This window comes from Lissotriton helveticus, chromosome 4_1 (genome assembly GCF_964261635.1).
Source record: "Lissotriton helveticus chromosome 4_1, aLisHel1.1, whole genome shotgun sequence".
NCBI classification, from domain to species: Eukaryota; Metazoa; Chordata; class Amphibia; order Caudata; family Salamandridae; genus Lissotriton; species Lissotriton helveticus.
The window spans coordinates 1932633701-1932657951 of NC_136063.1; the positions used below are offsets into that span (position 1 = coordinate 1932633701).

General features: G+C 45.5%; 1 protein-coding gene across 3 annotated transcripts in view; it reads right to left on the reverse strand.

The window, feature by feature from the left end:
- Window positions 1–24251, reverse strand: part of ARHGEF6 (Rac/Cdc42 guanine nucleotide exchange factor 6) — a 1071863-nt gene that overhangs the window by 24096 nt on the left and 1023516 nt on the right. For all 3 annotated transcript variants that reach the window (XM_078688613.1, XM_078688614.1, XM_078688615.1), the window contains one exon: window positions 10752–10806. In XM_078688613.1, coding sequence (XP_078544739.1) covers window positions 10752–10806 — 55 coding nt within the window. The remainder of the gene's footprint in view (window positions 1–10751; window positions 10807–24251) is intronic.

A 24251-nucleotide genomic window follows, 5' to 3' on the forward strand; every position in this document is an offset into this window, starting at 1 on the left:
ACTTTTATCCGGACTTTTCCCATTCTGTCCAGAAGCAACGGATGGGATTTCAAGGGGTGAAACGGAGGCTTAGAGACATGGAGCTGAAATATGCGATGCTGTTCCCGGCACTGCTGCGTGTGGAATACGATGATCGAATATCGTAAATGAAGCAGTTGTTCGTCTTGAGACAGAAATTACTGAATTGGAAGCTGCATTGGAGCGTAACGTTACTCAAGACGCATTGCATATCCTCAGTCTTAAGCAATTAGAATACAAGAACTTAGTAACTGATGCTGCCAAGATGATGAGTAGGGGACAACAGGGACGATTGTATGATGTGGGCGATAAGGCAGGAAAGTTGATTGCCTGGCTAGATAGAAAGGAGAGAGCGAGGCGTGTGATTCCTGTGATTGAGAACTCAGATGGTGTGCGTGTGACAGACCCAGTTGACATTGTTGGATGTTTTGCTGATTATTTCCGGGAAGTTTACTCCGCAGTGTCGGACAGGCCCGAGGAGGATTCTCAGTTGTTACTTAGGGATATCGCATTGCCTTGTCTGTCAGAGTCTGTTCGGGACAGTTTGGATGCCACACCCTCGGTGGATGAGGTAGCACTGGCGATGCGCTCTATACCCTCTGGGAAGGCCTTGGGTCCCAATGGCCTCCCCATCGAATTGTATAAACTGCGACCTGATACGCTAGCGCCATTCCCCCGTGATATGTTTTTGGCTGCGCGAGAAACTGGCACCCTCCCTCGAGATCAGCGCCTTGCGACCATTGTGGTGATCCACAAGGAGGGTAAATCACGGAATCGTTGTACGTCTTACAGGCCTATTTCGCTCCTAAATGCTGAGCCTAAGATTCTGGCCAAGTTACTCGCTAATCGCCTTATCACGGTGATTAGTGATCTGATTCATCCGGACCAGTCGGGCTTTATCCCACACCGTAACACAGCATTGAATTTAAGGCGTTTGCATGGTGTTCTCGCGAGAGCAGCGACTTTGAGTGAACCGGCTATCTTGGCGTCATTAGATGCCACGATGGCCTTCGACACAATCGAATGGCCGTATCTTTGGGCCACACTCGCCAAATTCGGTTTCGGCACTGGCTTTATTAGTTGGGTTAAACTCCTGTACAATATGCCACTGGCGCAGTTAGTAGTTAATGGTCGGGTCTCCATGCCCTTTGCCCTTGGAAGGGGCACGCGGCAGGGTTGTCCGTTATCCCCGCTTCTCTTTGCTCTTGCGCTGGAACCGTTCGCTGCTTGGCTACGGTGGGAACCCTCTATGAGGTGTATATATTGGACTCCGGATTTTGAAGATCGTATTTCATTGTATGCGGATGATATTTTATTGTACCTCACGTCTCCCCAAAAATTGCTTAATGTGTTGTTCGACGTGCTTAACTCCTTCCAGAAGAACTCGGGTCTGGTTATCAACTGGTCAAAGTCCTATATTTATGTTCTCACCGGTGGTATCCCCCTTCTGCCGCGTGGTTGCCCCATCCAAGTGTCGCAGTCTGGTTTTAAATACTTGAGTGTGTTTATCTCGCTGGACCCTGCGGTTCGCTATGACCGTAATCTACTCCCCCCACTCCAACGTTTGCGCTCGGATGTAGTGCGCTGGCGTAAACTACCACTGTCTCCGCTGGGGCGTGCGGCCCTTTTCAAAATGATGTCCTTACCGCGATTTCTGTATGCACTCCAGAACAGTTTTGACGCGATTCCGTCGAAATATTTCCGGGAGGTAGAATCCTTACAGAGGCAATTGATATGGGACGGACGTTCGCGCATTGCTCTTCCAAAGTTAATGCTTCCCTGGTACGATGGCGGCATAGTGCTTCCGGATATTCGAAGGTATTATTGGGCTTCCCAACTTGCTGCCATCAACCATGGAATGTATGGTCCGGCGTTGAATCTGGCATTTGAAATGGATAGGTGGCTGCTACCGGGTGGTGATTATAACAGGGCGCTTTATTCGGGATCTGCCTGTTTAGGTCTCTCGGGACCTACCGCTATAGCCGTGCGTATATGGCATAGTGCGAATGCGGCTATGGGTTGGAGAGATAGATTAACCCGTGCAACTCCACTTTACGCCTCCGCAAAATTGGGTTCTCTGTGGAAAACTAAGGGGTTTGACAAATGGGATACGATCGGTATTAGTAAAGTACGTGATCTCTGGGTTAAGGGAAGGGTAAAGACTTTCTCGGACTTGCAAGTGGAATATCAGCTGAGTGGCAGGGAATTCTTTCGTTACGTTCAAGTACGTCATGCCTTGAATTAAGTTTGTCCGGTGGGAAGTGACGTTCCGGAATCCTCCCCCTCGAAGATCGTATATTGGATGGTCATGTGCCAGATAGCACCATTTCATTGTTTTATAAAAAGATGATTAATGACCGGTAGAGTTTGCTTGACCGCCTTAGAGACACCTGGATTGCTGATGGGGAAAATTGTTGAGTAGCTAAGTGCTCCTTTCAGTATTGATTTGGCCAGATGGGTTCGTTCTTGTTTCCTTTCTTCAAGGAGCAGAGTGGGGTAGGCTGGCTTTTTTCCTGCTTCGAGCTTAATTCCCCACTGTGAGAATGTAGGAGATTTGTTCATAATTAAGTTTGCTACCTCCCTTGATGACCATGTGGTCTTTGTTGTTTCGTTTCCTTGTGAGTGGGGGGCTGGTTGGAATTCAAATGATAGCATATCAATGGTTTTTCCATTTTTTTATTTCTCTATTGAGTTGATTAGCTTTAAAATGTTGCCCCTGTTTAAAGTGTCCACTCTTCCTCTGGAGATAAATTCAGGAATGAATAAGATTATGTCCGAGTCCTTTTCCCCAGGGGGAGGTGTTTGCTGGTACATTTGTTGCTTGGTATGGATATTCCCATGTGGCTTGTGGATGTGCGAAGTTGTTGTTCCGCTATTGGATGTCACCTCCTCCGATTTCTCCTTCGTCTGACTGCTTTCTGAGTTAGCGACACTTGTTGGTCGGCGGTTCTTTGTTGTTTCACTGGTAGTGGTCTCATATTTATTGATGCATTTTTCTGAGAGATGGATTGGTTTAGGATCCTCTCGGGACTGTCTACCTGCTTCCGAGGTTAGTTGTAATGTTGCTGCTTGACAGGCCCGTTGCCCTTTTTGTTCCTGTTCTGGTGGATTTCTAGTTGCCGGATTGAGTGTTTGGCCGGCGGGGTTCTGCTCTAAGTAGAGGCTAGGGGCCTCTTTTAAGAGTGTAAAGGGTCCTGTTCCTGCTGCTGTTAGCATCTTTGTTTGCGATGGGTTTGTAGGTGATAGTGGGAGGGTTATAAGTTCCCTTTGATGCTTTCTATCACCTGGCAGCTCCTTGTCCCTCGGTGTGATAAGATCACTGTGCTCTTCTCTACTTTCCGGTTCTGTTGTTTTCTTATTCCGGCCCTTTCTTTTTTGCTTTCGTCGGGCCCGGGCGTTAGGTGGGCTCTCCAGTAGCTCAGTTTGTCCTCTTTTGGGGATGTTCCGAGGGGGTTCATCAGGTATGCTTGTGGTGGGTGGGGGCTGGCACCACTGCATACTTGTTTTTATTTTGTGTGGGTCTTTGCTGTTTCCTGGTGCCCCTTTGATGTGAGGGGTGTCGGGCCTTCCCTCTGTTGATAAAAGTTGTGTGGGAGACATAGAGCATGGTCTTGATGAAGGCTGGAGCAAATCCAACACCAAAATTAGGAATTGGACTGGAACTGACACCCCTGGATCTAAGGCAGGTGCCAAGCTGGGCATAACCATGGGGCTTGCAGTAAAAGTGTTGAGGTAAGGCCTGGTGCTGGAGGGCACCAAGCTGAGGCTAAAAAAGATCAGTTAGCACCAAAGGGAAGCTTAAAGCCAGAAGTCCGAATTGAGGCCGACATGGATCCATGGGGCTCAAATGAGTATCAAAGGGATGTGTAACTGTCTAAAACAACTGCAGCATTGCCACCTAAATTTGCTGCCAAGCCGACAATGGACTGCGAAACTGAGGAGCATTGGTTCAATCCTCAGAATCGGGTCTGAATCAAACGATGCAGTTTGAGCTGGATATTTTCAGTGCTGACTATATGAGGACTGCCTGGAATGGGAGTGGCAAGACAGGCTAAACTTTGCTTGACTTTCTTGTGATTGCACCAAGGCTGGGCTTTTGACTTCATCTTGGACTTACCCAAGAATGGGACTGGGATCAGGAACAGTTTCATGAGACTTTCAAAGGCCTTGTTTCTTATGCTTGGCGATATAATACTTGGCTTCACATTTCTTAATGGCCATTGGATGCATCTAGGAGCATTTGTTTTGTTTGGAGCCAAAGCACCAAAGACAGAAGTCTTCCTAAATTCATGGCAAAACTTAAATCCTCTAGTCCGAGGGAAAACATAACTGCAAACTATTCCAGAAATAGTTATAAGGAATAGTTAATGAACACTAAAATCTAAGGACAAAGGATTCAGAGCAAGAGAAATAAAGTTTGCACAAAGGGGTGGTGCCTTAATGAAGCTCCATGTCAACACATCCGGTAGTGGGATGGAGTCACCACTGAGTTCGATGGCACAGGAGCTATTACAGGAAGTTCTTCGGGTCCACTTTTGCACTTGGCAGGGTTCAAAAGGTGAGGAACCTGTGGTTATAAGTATTTATAAGAATGCCACAGCAATGTGTACTGGGCAGCAGGGCTAAGCTATCACTAAGTTTGTAGCCAGTATTGATCCATTAATCCTTTGTTCAGGGCACCTCTTCAAGATTGGGAGCGTGTAAATGTCATTTTCCCAAACCCACATACTAGGCTACAGGCTATACAGGCTGTCCTATGCACCACAATGATCACAACTATAGGGATTTTTTGACTTTGTGCTCTAATCACCGATTCCTCACACAAGACACTGCTTAAACAACACATGCTACCAAACACGCATGCACACACACAATCAACTCTTAAGCTGTGCTGTCCCAAAGGGAATACAATCTAAGTGAAAAGACTTAAGTCATACTTTGCAGTTCTTCTGCTCAACACAACAAACACAATCACCTATTTACCATCTTCTCCCAAAATTGTTGCTCAATGGATTGTACCATTATAAAAATAAAACAATTGGGTTAATATCTTTGATGAAAATGTGCCAGTTGGCCCATACTTTTATCCGTAAAAAAGTCACTAATGCAAATTTCTCAACCTCTAGAAATGATAAATAGATGCCAAGCTATATAATTTAAGATTTCATTGGAAACATCTGAGCAAATTGCAGAAAATGTTAAAAGTAGTAGTGTGTATGAGAAGTAGATTTAGATGCACAGACTATGATATATAGGCGTGAAAACTTGCAGATGCTAAGATACAGTGGCTGTATCTCATTTTTTACTGCTTTCACACAGGCGACCGCCTGGGGATTTCTATGGAACTCAAGACATAGTGACATAAGAAAACTTAAGCTTCAATTTGAACTGGCAGTTCCCAATATTATAAATATCTACAAGTCCACCGTGCTCTTGCCAGGTGAATCACCACTGGAATAGAGTACTGGCTTTTCTTTTTCAAAGACACCCAAAATTACTGATTTACAGAACACGACTCAGTAACTGCCAGAGATCACTTGACAGAGTTAAAAGTAAATGGGAGAAAGACTTGAGGATCGAAAAGATTTGAGGGCCGTGGTGAGAAATTCTAAAACATGAATGGGGGCCAGTTGCATGTTTTTGGCCTTCTCCACAAGCTTGTCAGGAAAAGGAAGCCTGGAGATCGGCCGACAGCTATTAGGATCCAAAATGTTTTAGTTTTTTTTAGAAGTGGAAGAACTGAAGCTGATATCCACTGTCTAGGAAAAAGTCCTGAACTAAACATAGCATTGAAGTTTTAGGTCAGATATGAGGCCACTAAGTCAGACACTAGATGAACAATCTTGGGTGGACACATGTCCAAATACTATCTGATTTTGTGGTCGGGGTGGCCAGTTTGACTTGTTCCTTTGTACAATGATCAAATTTACTGAGGGTTATCCCCCCAAAATCCACTAATGGCGGAACATCACTCTTATAACATCTGGAACAACTAGAAGAGAATTTGTTCAAAGATAACTCCACTTGCTCAGAAAAACTATTTGTTTAAGTCTCATCCTAGAAAATCTATGCTTAGAGCCAACTTTGAAGTACAGTTGTACTGTATTAATGTTTTCACCAACCAGCAATCTGTGTTGCTTAGGTGTATTGTAGGAAGGAGAGAAATTCAGGAATATTGCTGATGTATTGCATATGGTCATAAGCTCTTTTTCTGGTGAAAACATTCCCAAACCAACCAAACCTTCAGAGCAATATACCTTTTTCAGATAACCCATGTTGCAGAACATCTACAGAGTGAAACACCTGTATTTCTTAGCTGCTGGGGATTTCAAGCAATAACTCATGATTTCTTAGCAAGTTATAGAAAGGATATAAATTTCCCAAGCATTTTCTAGCAAATGCCAGTTGAGGCTGTTTGTGTCAACCTACAAACCAGACGACGAGGATCTCAGTCTATAACTGAAAGTTGGCAATCAAAAACTCCATGTGCCTCCAGAGTACCTGGTTGAGCAATCAATGATTTTCTCTTACGAGGTGGTGTAAAGGCTAAGACATGATACAATACAACAAAGTGTAATAAACATGGGATGTACAGCTAGAGTTATTGATAAAATAACAAGTTACTTACTTTCTGTAATGCTCTTTCTGGAGTATATATCTAACCGCAGATTCCTCACCCTAAAACACCCCCAATGCACCAGATTGTATCCAGAAAACATTACTCCAGTAATGCTCTACATGCTTCTAGGTGGCGCCATATGGCGTCGCTTTGACTACCACCGCCCTGGTAGTGATGGAACACACGTAAGAATCACCACTGAGCTGACATCAGGTTTCTTGCTTGTCTCTTTCCACGCATCAGACGTGAAGCATGAACAATTGATAGCATCAGTGTGCAGATTCCTAACTACTAGACTGAACAGGTAGGTGGGATGTCAGGGGCGGATATGTGGCTAAATAGACTATCCATTAGAAAGAATATTACCAAAGGTAAGTAGCTTGTTCTTTTGATGGATACTTCTAACCACAGATCCGTCCCCATAGAATAAGTACCAAAGCAGGCCCTCTCCAGATGCAGGATCTATGAAGTGGATGCAGAAAAAAATGCTTTGCGCGACCATGTGGCCGAAATGTCTGTCCATCTGGTGTTTAGGCAATAGTGCTTCCTGAACGTATGTACTGATGTCCCAGCCTCAGCCTGCGGATGTCACAGATATACACTTGGAGTGCCAATGCAGTGGTTACAGCCTCCACCATTGTCGAATGGGCTCTCAGGCCATCCGATAGCTGTTTCTTGGCCAGTGTGTAGCAGATCTTAATGCAGGGGATTATCTACCATGACAGGGTCTTACTATGAACAGCCTTCAATTTCTTGGTCTCAGAGAATCCACCAAAAAGCTGATTGTCCTCACGCGTTTGTTGGTACAATCAATACAAAAACCTGAACGTTTTTGGGGTCGAGAAGATGAAGCCAGTCTTCGTTCGAGGGGTGAGGAGGACTGCTGACCCAGGGTCTGTCTTACTACTGCTCTGCAAACTCAGCCAAGTAAAACCCTCTCTGCACTTGATTCTCAGTGGTAGCTAGGCCAGCAGTTATAGGCTTCTTAGGGAGTTTAGCATGAGGGTGCTAAGGCTCATGAATCAATACCACCCCGGAGCAGAACAATAACCTCAATGTTTAGTTCAGTGCTTCTCTCTGTACAAGAACTTTAGTACGCAAAAAACACCGGATTGCACCACGCTTTCACGAATATCCGATTCACATGTGTGAGTTTGCGTACTTTTACTAACCCTTGGCTGCGTAGTAGTGCCAGAGTACCCTGCGAAATATCCCCTCTCTGGAGAAGAGACCACAACAACGACCCACTGTGGGTCTAAGGCTCCGATCTTTATACAGATTTCACAGACAGCATTGCAGGAAGTGTGTTCCAAGTCTGCTTTCTTGGAACTGGATTGGGTTGGTTCCCCTTTTGTGTATCTCAGCAAGGCCACCTTCCAGACCTGGCTTTTGTCTGTGAGGCTGCTTTGCCCACCAGGACAGTCTTCGGGTGGAGTGCCAAACACAGAAGTACAAATAGATGAGAGCAAGCTATTCCCAGCTATTTACAACCCTTCCTCACAGAGATCACAAAGATAGACAAGAATTTCTGCTCCTTCAAATGACTCCTTTCCTTAACAAAAGATACTACTGGCCTTACCCTACACCCCCTGCCATCTACCTAATGGCAGCTACAGTTGGAGTTACCTACACCCCAGGGAATCAGGAAGTGCCCTGGCCCTTCTGAAGATAACCTTTCTCCTCTTTCTTCGTTATAGCATCTGGTGTTCTCCTCTCCCTTCTAGGAGATGACAGGAATATACATAGCCTTTCCTCCATCTTGTAATCTGGTCTAGGCTATAGACCTCAAAAAATGGAAAAGCTGATCTATATTAAACGTGCACGACACCATTTCAATCCTAGCACATCAGCACAAAAAAAAAACACAGAATGTTGACATTCAGGATCCCGGGTTCATAATGAGCAGCTGAACTGTTTAGGTGAATGGGCCTCTAGGCGCAAATTCACGTCTCACAGGTAAAAAGGGCTGTTTCTATAAATCACTTAACCTGGTATGCTGGCAGCACCGCAATCCACGTAAGAAATCCACTAAAGGGATAAAAGTCCTCGTCACTATGAGAGTGCGCTTGGAGTGTGTCTCCGGGTTCAGAACAAGTTATAGTACCGATCATTGTCAAAGACCGTGGCCTAATTCACCATGCACAAATGGGATTTAGGGCCTAATTTACATGTTGGCGAAGAGGGAACTCCATCGCAACAGTGACATTATTTCCTCTCCCCCAACATACTTATCCACCCATCCAATTAAAATGCGGGTGGACCATAGGTTATCACAGCGAAGACTATTATTGTGATTAATCCCCTCTGAGGGCCCTGTGGCGTAAGGGCCGTAGGAGGTGAACCTCTAATTACGTCCACCTGGTTTAGATGGGTGGAACTGGAGGTCAATTTTCACTGCCGCGCAATGCCAGGAAATCCCTGGTGGTAAGGGGCAGTGAAAACTGCTAAATACTCCCTTAGTCATGGTGGAAGACTTCCATGGCGAGGGGAACATTTTCTTTTATATTTTCAAATCCTGCCACAGGATGTTCCTTTTAAGGAAAAAAAGAAAACAGTTTGGTGACAAGAACTGTCATGTTGACAGAGCCCTGCACCAAACTGCCAAAAGCATTCACAGGGACCGCCGTGACTCCAGTTCCTGCCAGCTTGTCAGGCACTTCTAAATGAGGCAGGCAGCACCTCCATCATGGCGACAGAGAAATATGCTCGGTAGCCCCGGTAGAGAAACGGGTAGTCTGCCGAAATATAAATTGGGCCCATGGTGTGAGGAATAATCAAAAATTTAAACCAGTACCACAGGAATATGACGTGTGGGCACGCAGAGCAGGGACCATGACTGCACATCATGCAGGGGACAGTCCTCAACCAGCAGCTTTTACTTGGAATGAAGGTACAATTTAGGCAAGAAGCCCGGCTGAGTTAAAAAAACCTGTTTGCTGGAGCAAAAAGTGGCGTAGGCCAAATTCAATGACAGGGCCTTAAGTAATCACAATGAGGAGGATGGTGTCAAACACTGAGAGTGTGGATCTCCACAGGAGGGTGATGCCTAAAGAGGGATCCACCCGCTAGCCATTAAGTAATCACAATGAGGAGGATGGTGTCAAACACTGAGAGTGTGGATCTCCACAGGAGGGTGATGCCTAAAGAGGGATCCACCCGCTAGCCACCAGGGCCTTTGAAAGGAGGAAAGAGCCGAACCACAAGTATGGGCAACTGCTATCTTCTAAATACAAGGACACATGCAGTCTTTCTGACCCCCTGAGGTTAGATTGCAGGGAATTTACGTCAACTCTGTCTCCCAGTGGGCTGAAAGCTTACTAGATCCCAGGAATGATTTATGTATATTATTACAGAAAATGTGGTGAGGGCTGGCCCATCTAGACATCAGGATGTGAAGAGTCTGTTCTTATTATGACAACTAATGGGGGTGGGGGTTGGGACATACCACGCCTTCTTCACAACTGATGAAGCTCCAACAGTCGCCATGCCTCCCATGAGTACAGATTTAAAGCTACAGTACATCCCAACACTGATTTACCTCCAATCTGCTCTTCGTGTGGGATAGAGGAGGGCAGAAATCCCACTGCACACTAGGGCTGTTGTAAAGGGGTGACTGCTGGCCTGTAATGTATAGGGCACTATCCTCCACCATTAAAGCCCAAACAGTCTTTCTGCCACTCCCCCTTCTCCACATGGGGGGGGGGGGGGGTAGATTGAAGGATTAATTACACCCAATCTGTCCTGTGGGCCAGAAAGCCCACTGGATACAAAGGTTATAATTTATTTTATAAACAAAATAGGACGGCGGCCGGACTCCCAAACTTACTGGCCGAATTGCTGCATTTATTTACTGTTTAATACAATTTGCGGACATAAAATAACTCTGGTTGCGATTCAGTGGACCAAGACTAGGAAGTTAGGTGTTCCATTTAAACGTGCAAAATGCCTTTTGCATTAAGTCCCATTTTTTTTTACATGTTAAACGTGTCCTAAGTAACGTGAGTTTTAACAAAGTAGGTGGTATGCCAGGTATGGCAGCAATGATGCAAGAAGTACATTTCCTTTTAAACAAAATAATGACATCTGTTAATCACAGAGAACTTAAATGAAATACCTGTTTTAAGTCTTTCACCTCATCTCTCAAAGCATACACCGTGTCAACAAGGCTTCTGGAATAAATATGGAATAATTATTAGTAGAGTTAGCAGCAGAAGAAACAGATGCTAGTTTAATTACTACTTTTTTCTTTTAATAAATTGTCCTGCATAGTCCCCTTGTGGGATACTTTTCTTTTAAATTCATTAATTGAATGCAGTTATGATTAAAACAGTGCCCCAATTGTACTAGCAACGTTTTAAGTGCCGGTATATCGTGTGGACTCATGTGTGCCTATGAACGGGCAAGAAACTTGAAAGAAATATTACAGTTTAGATTTGCAACAAATGAGAGGAAACTATACATGGGCAACATTCCACGTAACAACTGTCACATCGCGCGGTGATCAGTTTGAAAGTTATTGGACTTCGACCTTTGGATACGATGGTTTACATGTTAACTAGAGGATCTGAGATCAGACCTTTCACAAGATGGCCGACATTTCACCGGTCTTCTGAGGAATGGTTTGTTTCCATTGTTTACCTCACAGGGTTTATTCTGAGCACAAACCAATTTGGCGCGTATGGGGTACGCCAAATAACAGATTGGGGACGTTTCCGTTTACTCGATGAGCAAGTCCAAAGTCAATATTTCTCTGAGTTATTAGTACCATAGTTTTTGCATGTTCTTTGAATATCGTTGGAGATATCAATGGTAAAGTTAAAAGTAGTGTAGTATTTCTAAAGGGCCAAGTAAACAAAGGTCAATGGATGTTCAGATTAGCGTTTTGATTATGGTTTGGCATGTTGTGATACCAATCGAGTCCAAGCGATATACAGGCACTTAGCAATGATAGAACAATTGGGGCACTGTTTTTTTTATTTTTAATCTTTTTATTGCAAACAGCAAAATAGCAGTACATCAGCAACACGACCAAGTGTTTCACAATTTCTTTTCTTTTATCAGAGCAGTTCCCAACCAGTAATACTGGTGATATGGAAAGCTGGTGTATATAGAATTATGGGGTTGATTTCGTCCTTTTTTGGCCTTTTCAATTAAATTTCTGAAACCTATCTCGTTGAAGACAAACATTGATGGTGTATCGAGTATAGATGATATCCAGTTGCGACTGACAAGCAGACCCTATCAGGCTTCTTGACAAGTTGTTTTTAGGCAAGTTATGAGATACTTTGCAATTTCCAATGGGCAGCATAAAGACATAGCAAAAAGACTTATGAAGTTTGTTTATGTTGTCTTTTGCTTTTTCAGCCTATGCCTAGTGCAATTTTAAAACCAATACGGTGGCTCCAACCAGGGTCCCTAGACTTTGAATTCCTTTTGGATTGGTATGTATAGAACGCCAGTTAGAATACCTCAGCAATTAGTGGAGCCAAGAATGACTGTCTTAAAATTTGTCTCAATTAATTTTAGATATACACTTGGGGCGAATCTCTATTGGGAAAGATTGTTCTTCCAGTATTGTAGAAACTCTATGGAAATAGTGAGGTATGATGACAGCAATATGCTTTTTTAAGAAATGTATTTGTACATGATTCAATAATGGTACAGCTAATACTTATTTTAAACTATAGAAATGTAATAAATGATTAAGCGAATATTGATATAGATATGAAGTTTTTAGATATATGAGTAGAACCTAGATTGAACATGCTCTTGTGGAAATAGATGCAAGGTCACTTTTTAAATATTGTAAAATATGGATAATTTAGGAACAATTGTGTTTTTAGATATAACCAAATGTTTTCTAGAATGACCTTAGTGGTTGCCGTCAGCAACACATGTATGTAATAATAATACAACTATTCTCTACTGTTTAGAAAACTGTCCTGAAGAAGGTGAACCTCATTTGAAATCACCGAAACGCAGGGTCGACTTTGTTTTCTGAAATAAAATGTATAACAATATAAAATGTTTTTATGGGTAAATTGTTTTTAAACTGTATTTGGAATAAATTGAAGAAATTGTTTTTATATATCACTTTTTGAGTCTAAGTGTATTATTCAAGTGTTGGCTGACGCAACTAAGTTTTAGCTCAATTTTTGTCGTGTCTACTAATAGATTCTCCTTGTTTGTGTAGATTATACCTAGTATTTGTTGCAACACCATATTACGTATGTTTTTCTACATCTTTTAGACAGAGCAGAAGAATGACACCCGTGTTTTAAAAAGAGAGTGGTTTGTAGGTGACAATGAAGTGCTATGCTGGAACACATTATGAAACCTACCCTGTATATAACATTTGTTCGTCTGCTCCAAATCAAATTTGTGTCGCCACCAGAATGGCAGCTGAGCCAAAGTATTCATTGCAGTAGGAGGCGCTAGGGGGCGCACAGCGGAATGGCTGCCTGAGCTGCAGCTCCGCCGGGCGATCACACGCGATGTGATTCATTGTCGCTGTAACCCCACCAACCCACATTTCGCGACCCGCTACCTGTGGAGGAAGATGAGGGGCTTGAGCGGACCTGGTAAATTGCGGTCTCTACCCCCGTGTTGAAGAGAAATGCCGAGATACCCGCGACGAGAGTCGGACTGCCTGACAAGATGGCCGGCGGCAGACAGCGGACCCTGCGTATGAACGGTGGATTCGGCGGAGGACTGCCCGGATAACCCAGCAAGCACAGACCGGGGGTAAGCTCCTACTGACTGGCCAAAAGTGCATGATTTACGCTGTTCTCGCCCCTGACCTGCGCGGGCTGAGTCCTACAACATCCCGCCTGAATGCCTGACAATATGGCGGCGCCTATTGCCGAGATGGCGGACACTTCAAACTCGCGCCGGTGAACGCGGAATCGACTGTGCTGTACTAACTGGTCGGAGGATTGGCGGGAGAGGCGGCTGGAAATAAAATTGTTGGGCGAGTGAGACTGGGGACGGCCTGCCACTGGCGATCTGCAGCCTACCTACTGGCTACCCGGGAAAGGGAGTTCCGGAGCTGCCGGGGGTCATCAGGAGCAGGAGCTCACACGACTGAGGCAGATTGTTGCGGTGAGGCCCCCCTGCGGACGCGGGCGCGTCTATCCGCCTTACTTCTTGAAGCTCCTGGCATAAACTGACCACGTCCCACCCATAGCCCGCACGCCCCGGAGTGTGACCACTAGCGGTGGCTGTGTCGAGCGGAGAGTTAACACCAAGGGCAACTGCTGGGCCCCACTGCCGAGGAAACACGGCGACGACGGTCAGGGTAACGAGGGCGTCTGGACCCACATCGCGGAAAGTACATTCGCCGGCCGTCACGATGGGGAAGCCAGATAAGCAGCAACCAAAACTTTCCTTTGACAACAGGAAGGCGACGAAACCTGCAGAGGATATGGCGGAGGCTGGCGGTTCTTCTGACTCACCGTCTACTAACAACATAGAAAAGATTCTGATGGCAATTCAATCGAACCTGCAAGATATAAATGGTAAGCTTGACAATCTGACGTGCAGGATGGATGGCATGGCTGCTCGGCAAGAAAAACATGGAGAAAGATTGGATGAAGCGGAAACGAGAATATCGGCAGTTGAGGATGAAGCGCGAACGTCTACCACTAAATGCGCGGGAATGGAACGAATTTTGGAGGTGATAAAAGCGAAGAAGGAGGATTTGGAAGCGCGCTCAAGGCGTAATAACGTGCGAATCGCGGGCCTGCCAGAAACGACCAACACGGGGCGGATGGAGCATTACATCGAGGGGCTATGTAAGGATATCCTTGGTGTGGAGGCGCTGTCGCAGATCTTCATTGTCGAAAGAGCCCATCGGACATTGGGCCCCAAACCACCGACTGGTGCTACGCCTAGGCCGGTAGTGGCGCGGATCCTCAATTACCGAGACAGGGACACGATCCTCAGGCTCGCAAGGGAGAAGGGCAAAATCACCCATCAAGGCAACACTCTGGAGTTTTACCCTGATCACACAGTCGCTGTACAACAGGCGCGTAAGGAATACGCTGCAGTGAAGGCTAAGCTAAGAGAGTTGAACATTGGCTATTCTATGTTATATCCTGCCCGACTCCGAGTGGTGTGGAAGGAGAAGACGACCATACTAGCGACGCCCAAAATGGCCTTTGATTTTGTTAAGAAAATACAGCGGGAGGCAAGGTCAGAGTCCCAGAACGATCAGAACGGAGACTTGGAATGATACAACTGGTGGTGTTCCACATTGTACTGCGGTGAGTGTTGCTGTGAAGTTGACTGCAATGGGCTGCTACATGGCCATCTCCGGCTATACTGAGCGGCACCGGCTGATACGAGACTCCTAGAGGTGAGAGGTTGGCGCTTTGATTTGACATTGGGCATTGAAGGGGAGGGGAGATGCGGGGATGGCGAGGGCTGTAATACACTCCTGGCCTGAACTGTAACTGATATCCATGACTGGCCCCTGCTGCTGCGCACTCCCCGCCGGATCACTACTCACGCAGCCACGTTAGACTGTAACTATTGCTGATTCTATGGGCGGTGGATCAGGACCTTTTCATGAGGGTGTGCTCATAGACCTGCTGATCTGGAGTGAGGCGGTGAAGAAGGCGGCAGACAATTGAACACTGAGGTACATATCAAGTAGAGCTGTAGAGACTAGCAGAGATGTGATCATCCCTGCCCGCCGCTGTTATCCCAACAGCGTGTGTCGGAGAGTGGCCGGGTACGAGACAGACTGAAGACCGGTTAATCTGAGACTAGTTTCTACCACATGCATCTGATTAATGTAAGGGGCGGTTGCATTCCTATCTGTCTGCGCTACTGCTTGCACTCATGTGAGGAGTGGTAATGGGGAAGTGGGGACTGTGGATTAATGGACACATATATTGCGAACATGTTCAAGTTTTACTAGTATCGCCTGCACCCGTCCGTCGGGTGAAGGGATGTGCTCCTGGCGGTCCTCATGAGGGTAATACCCAATACAAGTTCTTAGTGTGAGCACTGAGTTGAGGTTATGTGGTTGAGGGATTTGTGCTCTGAAGGGGTATGGCTTCGGCAGGTTGGGGGTGCTGGAGTGGGTGGGGCTTGGGGTGGGGGGATGTTTGACTGGTTACAAAGACCGAAGGCATTACAAATGTACACATTAGTGGATTCTCCACGGCGAGAGATTGTCATTACAACTTATGATCACAGTGCTGGGTGTGGACGGGTTCCGGGTATGACCCTTGAGTGTGACGGTATGAGTGGTATTGCATTACTTACGGACACCAGGTTCTGGAAGTGAACGCAGAGTTGGCCTGAACGTTCTTACTTGGAACATACGCGGATTCTCACGCCCTCAGAAAATTAGACAGGTATTCACTAGCCTTACCAGATGGAACGTTGATATAGCATTCCTGCAGGAATCACACCTCGCACCACACACTCACGCCACATTGGGGTCGAGATGGGCGGGGAGGTCCTACAGGGCATCATACTCATCTTACTCCCGAGGGGTGCTCATATTGATTAAGAAAGGGATCGACTTTGAGGAAAAGCATGTAACACAGGACACTGCTGGCAGGTATGTGCTGGTGACAGGTACGCTGAGAGGACAACATATTACACTCCTTAATGTATATGGCCCGAATACTGACGCGCCGGAATTTTATCGAGAAGTCTGGGGACACATGCAGAAACACACTACCACACACATGTTATGCGGGGGGGACTGGAACGTGACATTACGGGATGGGCTGGATCGTTCCGCACAATCAGTAGAACAACACAAACATTCTAGACTAATGGTGGGTCACATGATGGAGGATCTGGCCTTAGCAGATCTCTGGCGATTACAACACACTGACACACCTGGCGCTACACACATCGCTGCATCTCACAATAGTTGGTCCAGGCTGGACTACTGGCTGGGTTCCAAAGACGTGGCTTTGTGGGTTTGCACGTTGCAAGTACTGCCACGCACATTATCGGACCACAACCCGGTTCTGTTGCAGTTGGACATTCCACATTACGAACCCCCCCCCCATTTCAATGGCGTTTTAACTCCCAGGCCCTCGCAGACCAAATATACGTTGACACCTTGACAAAGGCGATCAAAGACTACTTCGCTACTAACTCTCAGACTACTGAGGACCCATGTCTCCTCTGGGAAGCCTTTAAGGCCACGATTAGAGGTGTCTGCATTGGCACTACCATAGGAATACTCAAGGACATAAGGGGCCAGATTCGCCGCTGCGAAAGTCAAATGAGGGACTTGGAACTACAATATGAAACAACGCAGGACGTCTTATTGTTACCCAAGTTGCGCGACTTACACACCGAACATGCTGACTTTTTAACATCGGAAATTAAGTACTTAGATCGCAAGCCTGTGGCTAGGGCCTTTGGAGAGGGGGGGTAGACCAGGGAGTGTACTGGCACGGAAGATATGTGAGGGACGGGGACAGTCAGCGATACTACGAGTTAAATCTAGGGAGGGGGTATTACAAACACATTCCACTGACATATTGAAATGTTTTGTGGACTCCTATAGCACTCTATATCAATCTCAACCAACAGCGACCGAGGAAGAAACATATGATTACTTGCATGATGTGGCGATTGGCTGGCTATCGGACGCCCATAGGGAATATTTAGCGCGGCCAATTACTGTGGAAGAGGTCACCGAGGTGATCGCATCACTCCCAAATGGAAAAGCACCGGGCCCTGATGGGTACACATCCGAATTCTATAAGAAGTTTGTAGATATCATCGCCCCTTATCTGGTGGACATGTATGGTACATCGTTTGAGAAATCGCTGCTCCCCCCCACACTACGGGAAGCAATGGTCATTGCGCTCCTCAAACCATCCAAGGATCCGGAACACTGCGATTCCTACAGACCCCTGTCCCTGATCAACGTAGACTCGAAGATAATTGCTAAACTGTTGGCTGTCAGGCTGTCCCCTTTGATGACTCGACTAGTCCTTCCGGACCAAGCGGGGTTGGTACCCACCAGGTCCACCTCGCATAATACAAGATCCCTATTTGCATTGGCGCACTACCTGAAGCCCTCGGTGAGGGCGGTGGCTGTGATGCTTGACGCTGCAAAAGCATTCGATTCTATTGAGTGGCGTTATATGCTAGCTGTCCTCTATAGGATGGGTTTCCCAAAAAGGTTTGTCCAGTGGATCTCCTTGCTATATACTCAACCATGTGCAAGGGTCCGGATCAATGGATATATCTCAGCTCCGTTTGACATTGGGCGAGGAACGAGGCAGGGCTGCCCCCTGTCACCCCTGCTCTTTGCGCTGGCGCTAGAGCCACTAGCGTGCATAGTGAGACAAAATTACAAGGAATCTGCGTTACAATTTGTGGCTAGGCCACTGCACATATCGCTCTACGCAGACGATATGCTGCTGTATGTACGCGATCCAGAAGTGCATCTAAACCCGCTACTCAGAGAGTACATCCGATTTGGGGGACACTCCGGGTTAGCGATTAACTGGTCCAAATCCTCAATCATACCTCTCACTGACACCACAAATCCCTTTGAGGTTGATTACCCGCTGGAGTGGCAGCGGGATCCGATTCGCTATCTGGGGGTCATGTTTCACAGAGATCCGGACGAAGTCATGCGAGCTAACTATGGGGTGGTACTTTCCAAACTGGACGACAAGGTCCGTCGGTGGATCCACTTACCTCTATCACTAGCTGATCGAATAGCGATCGTTAAAATGAACGTTTTACCCAAGTTACTATATCTTTTTAATAACATACCCATCACGCCAGCACGAGAGGTCTTCCGCCATATAAAGTCACTGGTACTAACCCTGATATGGGCGGGTAAACAAGCTCGCATTGATTTGCAGACACTGACGCTCCCGATTGCTAAGGGCGGCTTCGGGGTGCCTGATTTCCTACTGTATTACCTCTGTGCCCAGGCACAGTATGCAGCATACTGGTACCACGAGGTCCCCTATCTCACTCACGTGGCTATTGAGGAGGGAGATGCCCACCCTGTCCCCCTGTCCGCGATATTGTCGCACACCAGACCACCACTACATGCGAAGGATATCAACACTGTAGACACCACGATTAAAGCGTGGAACAAGCTAGGGCAGTTGGCTCACAAAACCCCGTTATATGCACCGGACATGCCATTGCAATATCATCAGGCGCTGTCAGTCACTAGCGAAAAAGTGGGGATGTCTTTGCTGACTAGAGCTGGGATTGACAAGATGGGTGACGTGTTTCAGGAAGGCACATTTCTGGACATAGACCAATTGAGTTATATACAAAACCAGACTCCTATGTTTAGATTCACATACTATAGATTAACGAGGGCATTGAGGGAGCATTACCCGTCCTTCCCTGCGGAACCGGAATGCCTGGCACCCCTGCAAATGCTGATCACTACAAGGGATCTGTCACACTTGGTGTCCAGACTGTACACTGCTGCACAATCAGAAATAGCAGGCCACACACTTAAGGCTAAGGGGCGGTGGGATGCGCTACTAGATGCTCCACTAACAGATGAGGAATGGCACAGCTCCTGCGCGCTAACGCAGTTACTGACACCAAATGGGAATCTGAGAATTATTCATTTCAAGTTCATTCATCAGGCCTACTACACACCGACGAAACTGCGTAAATTTGGGTTGCAGGAGGAAGACAAATGCAAGCGTTGTGGCAGGGAGGGTGCGGATTTTGTGCATCTGGCCTGGACTTGCGAGAGAGTAGCGGATTACTGGGAAGAGATTACTGCCAAACTCACGACCATGTTAGAGGATGAGGTACAGTGCACGCCACAGGTCTGTTTGCTAGGTATTGTACCCCAATTCAGAGCTCTAAAGCGCAAATTCTGTGCAATCGCCCTGTTATTAGCGAAAAGACAGGTGGCGCAATGTTGGCACAGCCGTAGGGTACCGACTACAAAGGTGTGGCTGCATGACATGTCCATCTGCCGAGATAAACTGCAAACGTATGAGGAGGAATTGCCAGTGCACTCGAGACCAAAGGACATATGGTGTTTCTTATCGGACTACCTAACCTCATTGCAGGAGGATGAGGAGGTTTAGATTGTCCTACAGGTTATACTGATGTGGGTGATGTTTGGTGTGAGAGTTGGGGGGGACTGGAGGCTGCACTGGGGACATGCCGGAATACTGTTCCACTTACTGTATAGGTTGTGAATGAGGGCAATGCAAGGTCTTAAGTTGGGGTATGTTTACTTTACTTTTTCTAATATGACAAAATGTGAGACTCATACTGACTGTTTGCCAAGAGTCCTACGGAGGGCATACAAGGCGGCTCGGCCTGAACTTATCGCACTGCCTTACATGGCTAACCTACTGCTTATTGGATAAACATCGTCAATAGCGGGCCGGCCTCAGGGTTGTAGGCTCAGGCTGTGTAATTTGCTATCTGTGAATAAAGGTCTTACAAAAAAAAAAAAAAAAAAAAAAAAAAAGTATTCATTGCAGTACGTTACTCAGACAACCTGCTGATGTTGAGTGATGCTTCAGCAGTGTGACACACACATGCGTCAGGGAGCACTGTTTCTGGGTACAACATAAGCGAGCCGCCTCTGTTTTTGCAGTCAGAAAAACGCTTCTCAACAACCTAAATACAAGCGTGGTGTACGGATCGCGATTCTTCAGACCAAGAAAAAATTACTTAGTCTGTCCTCCATATGCGTCCATTGCGCTATGGAAGTACGCTAGCCAAGGGGACGAGTGTCTGTAGGAGATATATGCATAGATAATGGAGCACAGATTAAGTTCCTAACCGACCTGGTTCCGACTTTATTTACTTGAAGGTTCAGCACAAGCAAGCTTTAAGTAACATGTGCAACATCCTTCCCTCCCATGGGCTGGTTCACGACATCTAATCCTGGCCATTAAGACTAGGTTTAATATTGGAGCAGTTAAGTCAATCAATCAGGATTTATAAAGTGTGGCAAATCGCCTGTGAGGGTCTCAAGGTGCTGGAGTTGCTGGTTCCTGGCTCACTACGCAAGCATTTGCAATGCACTGGGTCTTGCATTACTGAAAGTATGAGCTATTGGCGTTACATTATTATTTGCAGAGCCAATACCTCAAACTATCAGTAATGCGAGACCTATTGCATTGCAAATGCTTGTTTCTGTCTGGAAGCAATACACAAATATCTCTGGAGTGCCATTTACATTCATGTCATCCTGAACACAGGCAGAGTGCATTCTCTAATAATAATTTTTCTGCTTACCAATACTATCGTACCAACAGCAGTTTGCACCCCGAGGATGAGTTCAAGAGAAAGTATGTTGGAACAAGGAACATTCACACACTGTTGGGACAGCACAGGACTGTAGTGGATTTATTGAATATTTGATAAGAGAACAACTTTCAGCACATTTGTGAACAGCTGCCCTTTACTTACGTATTGTTTGTTTGCATATGAATTTGTGTAAGCGCGATGGGTGTTAATACACGTAATTATGGATAAATGGATTTAGTTGTGCAAACATGGGATTATGGCATTGTTATATTTTTGGTATCACTTTGATTTTTTAGTTCACACTTATATTATACATAGAGGTCGAGGTAGAGATGGGGGGGCTTTTTGATTTGATTGCATTACTAGTGGGAATTGGGTAGCGGAGGGAGCATTTTGGGGTTAGTAGTTTGAGAGCAGTATTAGAATAACCTGGCGCAGTGTATGAGAACAGGTCACATGGTTAACATTTTAGTTGGGCTTGGGTGCCAATAAGCGAGGATGAGGTTAAAAACTAACGGATTTAGCGGATTTTCTGAGATATTGGGGAAGGTGGATGACGAGGTCAGGTCACCGGCTGTGGCTTCATCAAGGTATTTTAGCACTACTCCGAATGAAGGAGAAATCTAAATATGAGAGGGTTTGGAGTTACAATGAGGTGGTAGTTTTAAAGGTGGGTTTTGAGCACAGGAGATCGGGAAGGAGACATCAGTTTATCTGTTTGTTTCAGGGAGTTTAGTGAGAAAGGGCACGCAGAGAGGGGGAGGGAGGGGATTGCATGTTGTTTGATTAGGTGGGTTAATTATTGAGGAAATCACTGTATGTTGGGTTGAGTGGGAGGTAGAAGGCTTAGGCACTAGGTGAGCGTTGCATGATTGTTTTATTATGACTGTGATTTAATAGTGAATGTTAGCAGGGTACAACTGGTTGAATTGTCTTTTATTTTTGTAGAAACCGCTGATGAAGAGCCCATGAGGCTCGAAATGCATTGGGAACATAACGTGATGAGCCTACTCTGTGTTTCACCTTTGATTGATTATGTTGCTGTGAAAAAGCCTCGAAGGGCACTCAGTAAACATTGGAAGATGCTAAAACCTGTCTCAGCAGTGTTTTAATAAAATTTGAAAAGTGTTTAAAAATAATGATTACCATAGGTGTCACAAGATTGAATTGGATAACATTGGAAGAATTGGACATAAGGAGAGAAGTTTTCTCACATTCGCAGTGCGGCAGGCGGGACGCGCACAAGTGCCCCAGGATACATTCACTTTCTGAAAGTGCCATTTTTAGATTAGCTACTTAAATCCAACTTTACCATTAAAGGGGATTTAAAATTACAATTTATTTGAGTGTAACCAGTATATCTCCATCTGGTCCCAAACTGAAGATGGAACTTGTTAAGTGCAATTAAAGAGGCCTATCTCTATTAAAGACATAGGCCTTACAACAGTGAAGAAAGACTTCAGGAGGTTTTCACTGTCAGGACATGTAAAAGGTAAACCCACATGTCCTACTTTTTAAATTCTTTGCACCCATCCCCACGAGCCTTTATGGCCTGCTTTAGGGGGTGACTTCAAGGGATTGAAAAGGAAGGTTTAGGACTAGCAAAAAAAAATGTTGCCAGGTCCAAATGGCAGTTTAGAAACCACACACAGGCTTCAGTGGCAGGCCTAAGACATGTTTTAAATGGTTACTTTGGTGGGTGGCACAATGAGTGCTGCAGTCCCTAGCAGCATTTAATTTACAGGCAATGGGTACATGTAGTACTATTTAAAAGGGCCTTACAAGTAAATTCATTGTGTCAATTAGGTGTAGTCCAATTTTACCATGCTTTGAGGAGAGAGCACAAGCACCTTCCCACTGTTTATCAGGACCACGTTCAATACAGTTTCTTTCCTGGGGGAATGAACCCGGCTCATAAGTTCACCATAATGGGATAGAAAAGTAATACATTCATTAAGCGCCTAATTTGAAAAATACTGAGTGCCAATGCCCAAAGCACTAGTCATGTGCTGTTAAACGTCTTAAGTTGATTGGTTCTGTTGTTTAGTTCCTACTGATTCCGGACACCCCTCAGGATATGTTGGCCTGTAGGCCAGCTAGCTCACAGTGCCATTGTAAGCCCCCTTAACCTACCAGGGAGCGAATGGTTTCTAGCACCCACTGAACAAGACAACCCTGACCACTCAGAGATTGTGGAATCAGTACCGAACCCTTCGCTCAGTCACTCGTGCTCACTTGTTCTCAGAGAAGTACACAGAGAATACACAGTGGGACATTTTCAGTATATTTATTGAACCAACGTTATTTTTGTATAGAATACATGGGCTGCAATGATTATTAGACAGAAGGAGATAAAAGTGATTACAATCACCAAAAGCGGGAATAGTAGATACAGTTCTACCATGGTGCTAAAACAATAAATGTATGTAGGCATATAAAACAAGGCAGTAATTGAACGTACTACTACTATGCAAACCATACTTTAAGTGTACCTAGTGTGTGTGTAGGTGTAGAGCCAAGAATCCGCCCAAGGGGCGATCCAGCCCCAGTACCTGGTGGGAGAGAATGAAGGACCCCGTCTTGGTCACTAATTGGACACCCCACACGAGATGTCAGACCGCTGCGTAATGAAGTCTCACCATGCATGGACTTTCGGTGTCAGCGGAAGAGCCTCCTCTGATAATCTATCAGGATGCTCATCTTTTATAATAGAAAGCAGCCTTGTGATATGCGTATAGATTAGCAATGTTATGGATATGTAGATAGCCCTGTCGCCCTGTGGATGAAGATAGATATGGCATTTGTATACAGTGTGAAATGAGACCTTTTGCAGGATGTTTAGGGTGTTGTGATAATGTGTGAAGCTAGATGTGTAAACAAGTTTAGTTTCAGGGACACTAATCCATTATGTTGTGCACACATATATGTGCAAAAGGTCAGAGCGGAAAATGTTATTTGTGCGGACAATGTAAGAAATAAGCTACTTCGATACATGGGCCTAACTCAGGAATATAACACCCAGTCCTCATACTAAGGGTTGATATCTAAAAAGCTATCTCAAAAGCCAGTAGACAATTTTAAAGATGTTAAAAACTACTCTTAAAAGCATCTAAAAAGTGGGCTTCCCTTTAAAATATTTAGTTAAAAGCCTTAAAAGTCATATCATTTGTGCTCCCGAGCACTCAGAAAGCCGTGGTGCCTAGAAAAAGAAAAAGCTGTTTTGGTTCAATTTGTTCAAAAGAAGAAGCCAAATTGTTCCCACACGGAAGAGGCCAATTGTTTATGTGTTCCGAGTGGTAGACGCAACATTACTGTTGCCCACAACCGCAGACGTTCCCAGAGGTGCAACTTGTAACATGTTTAT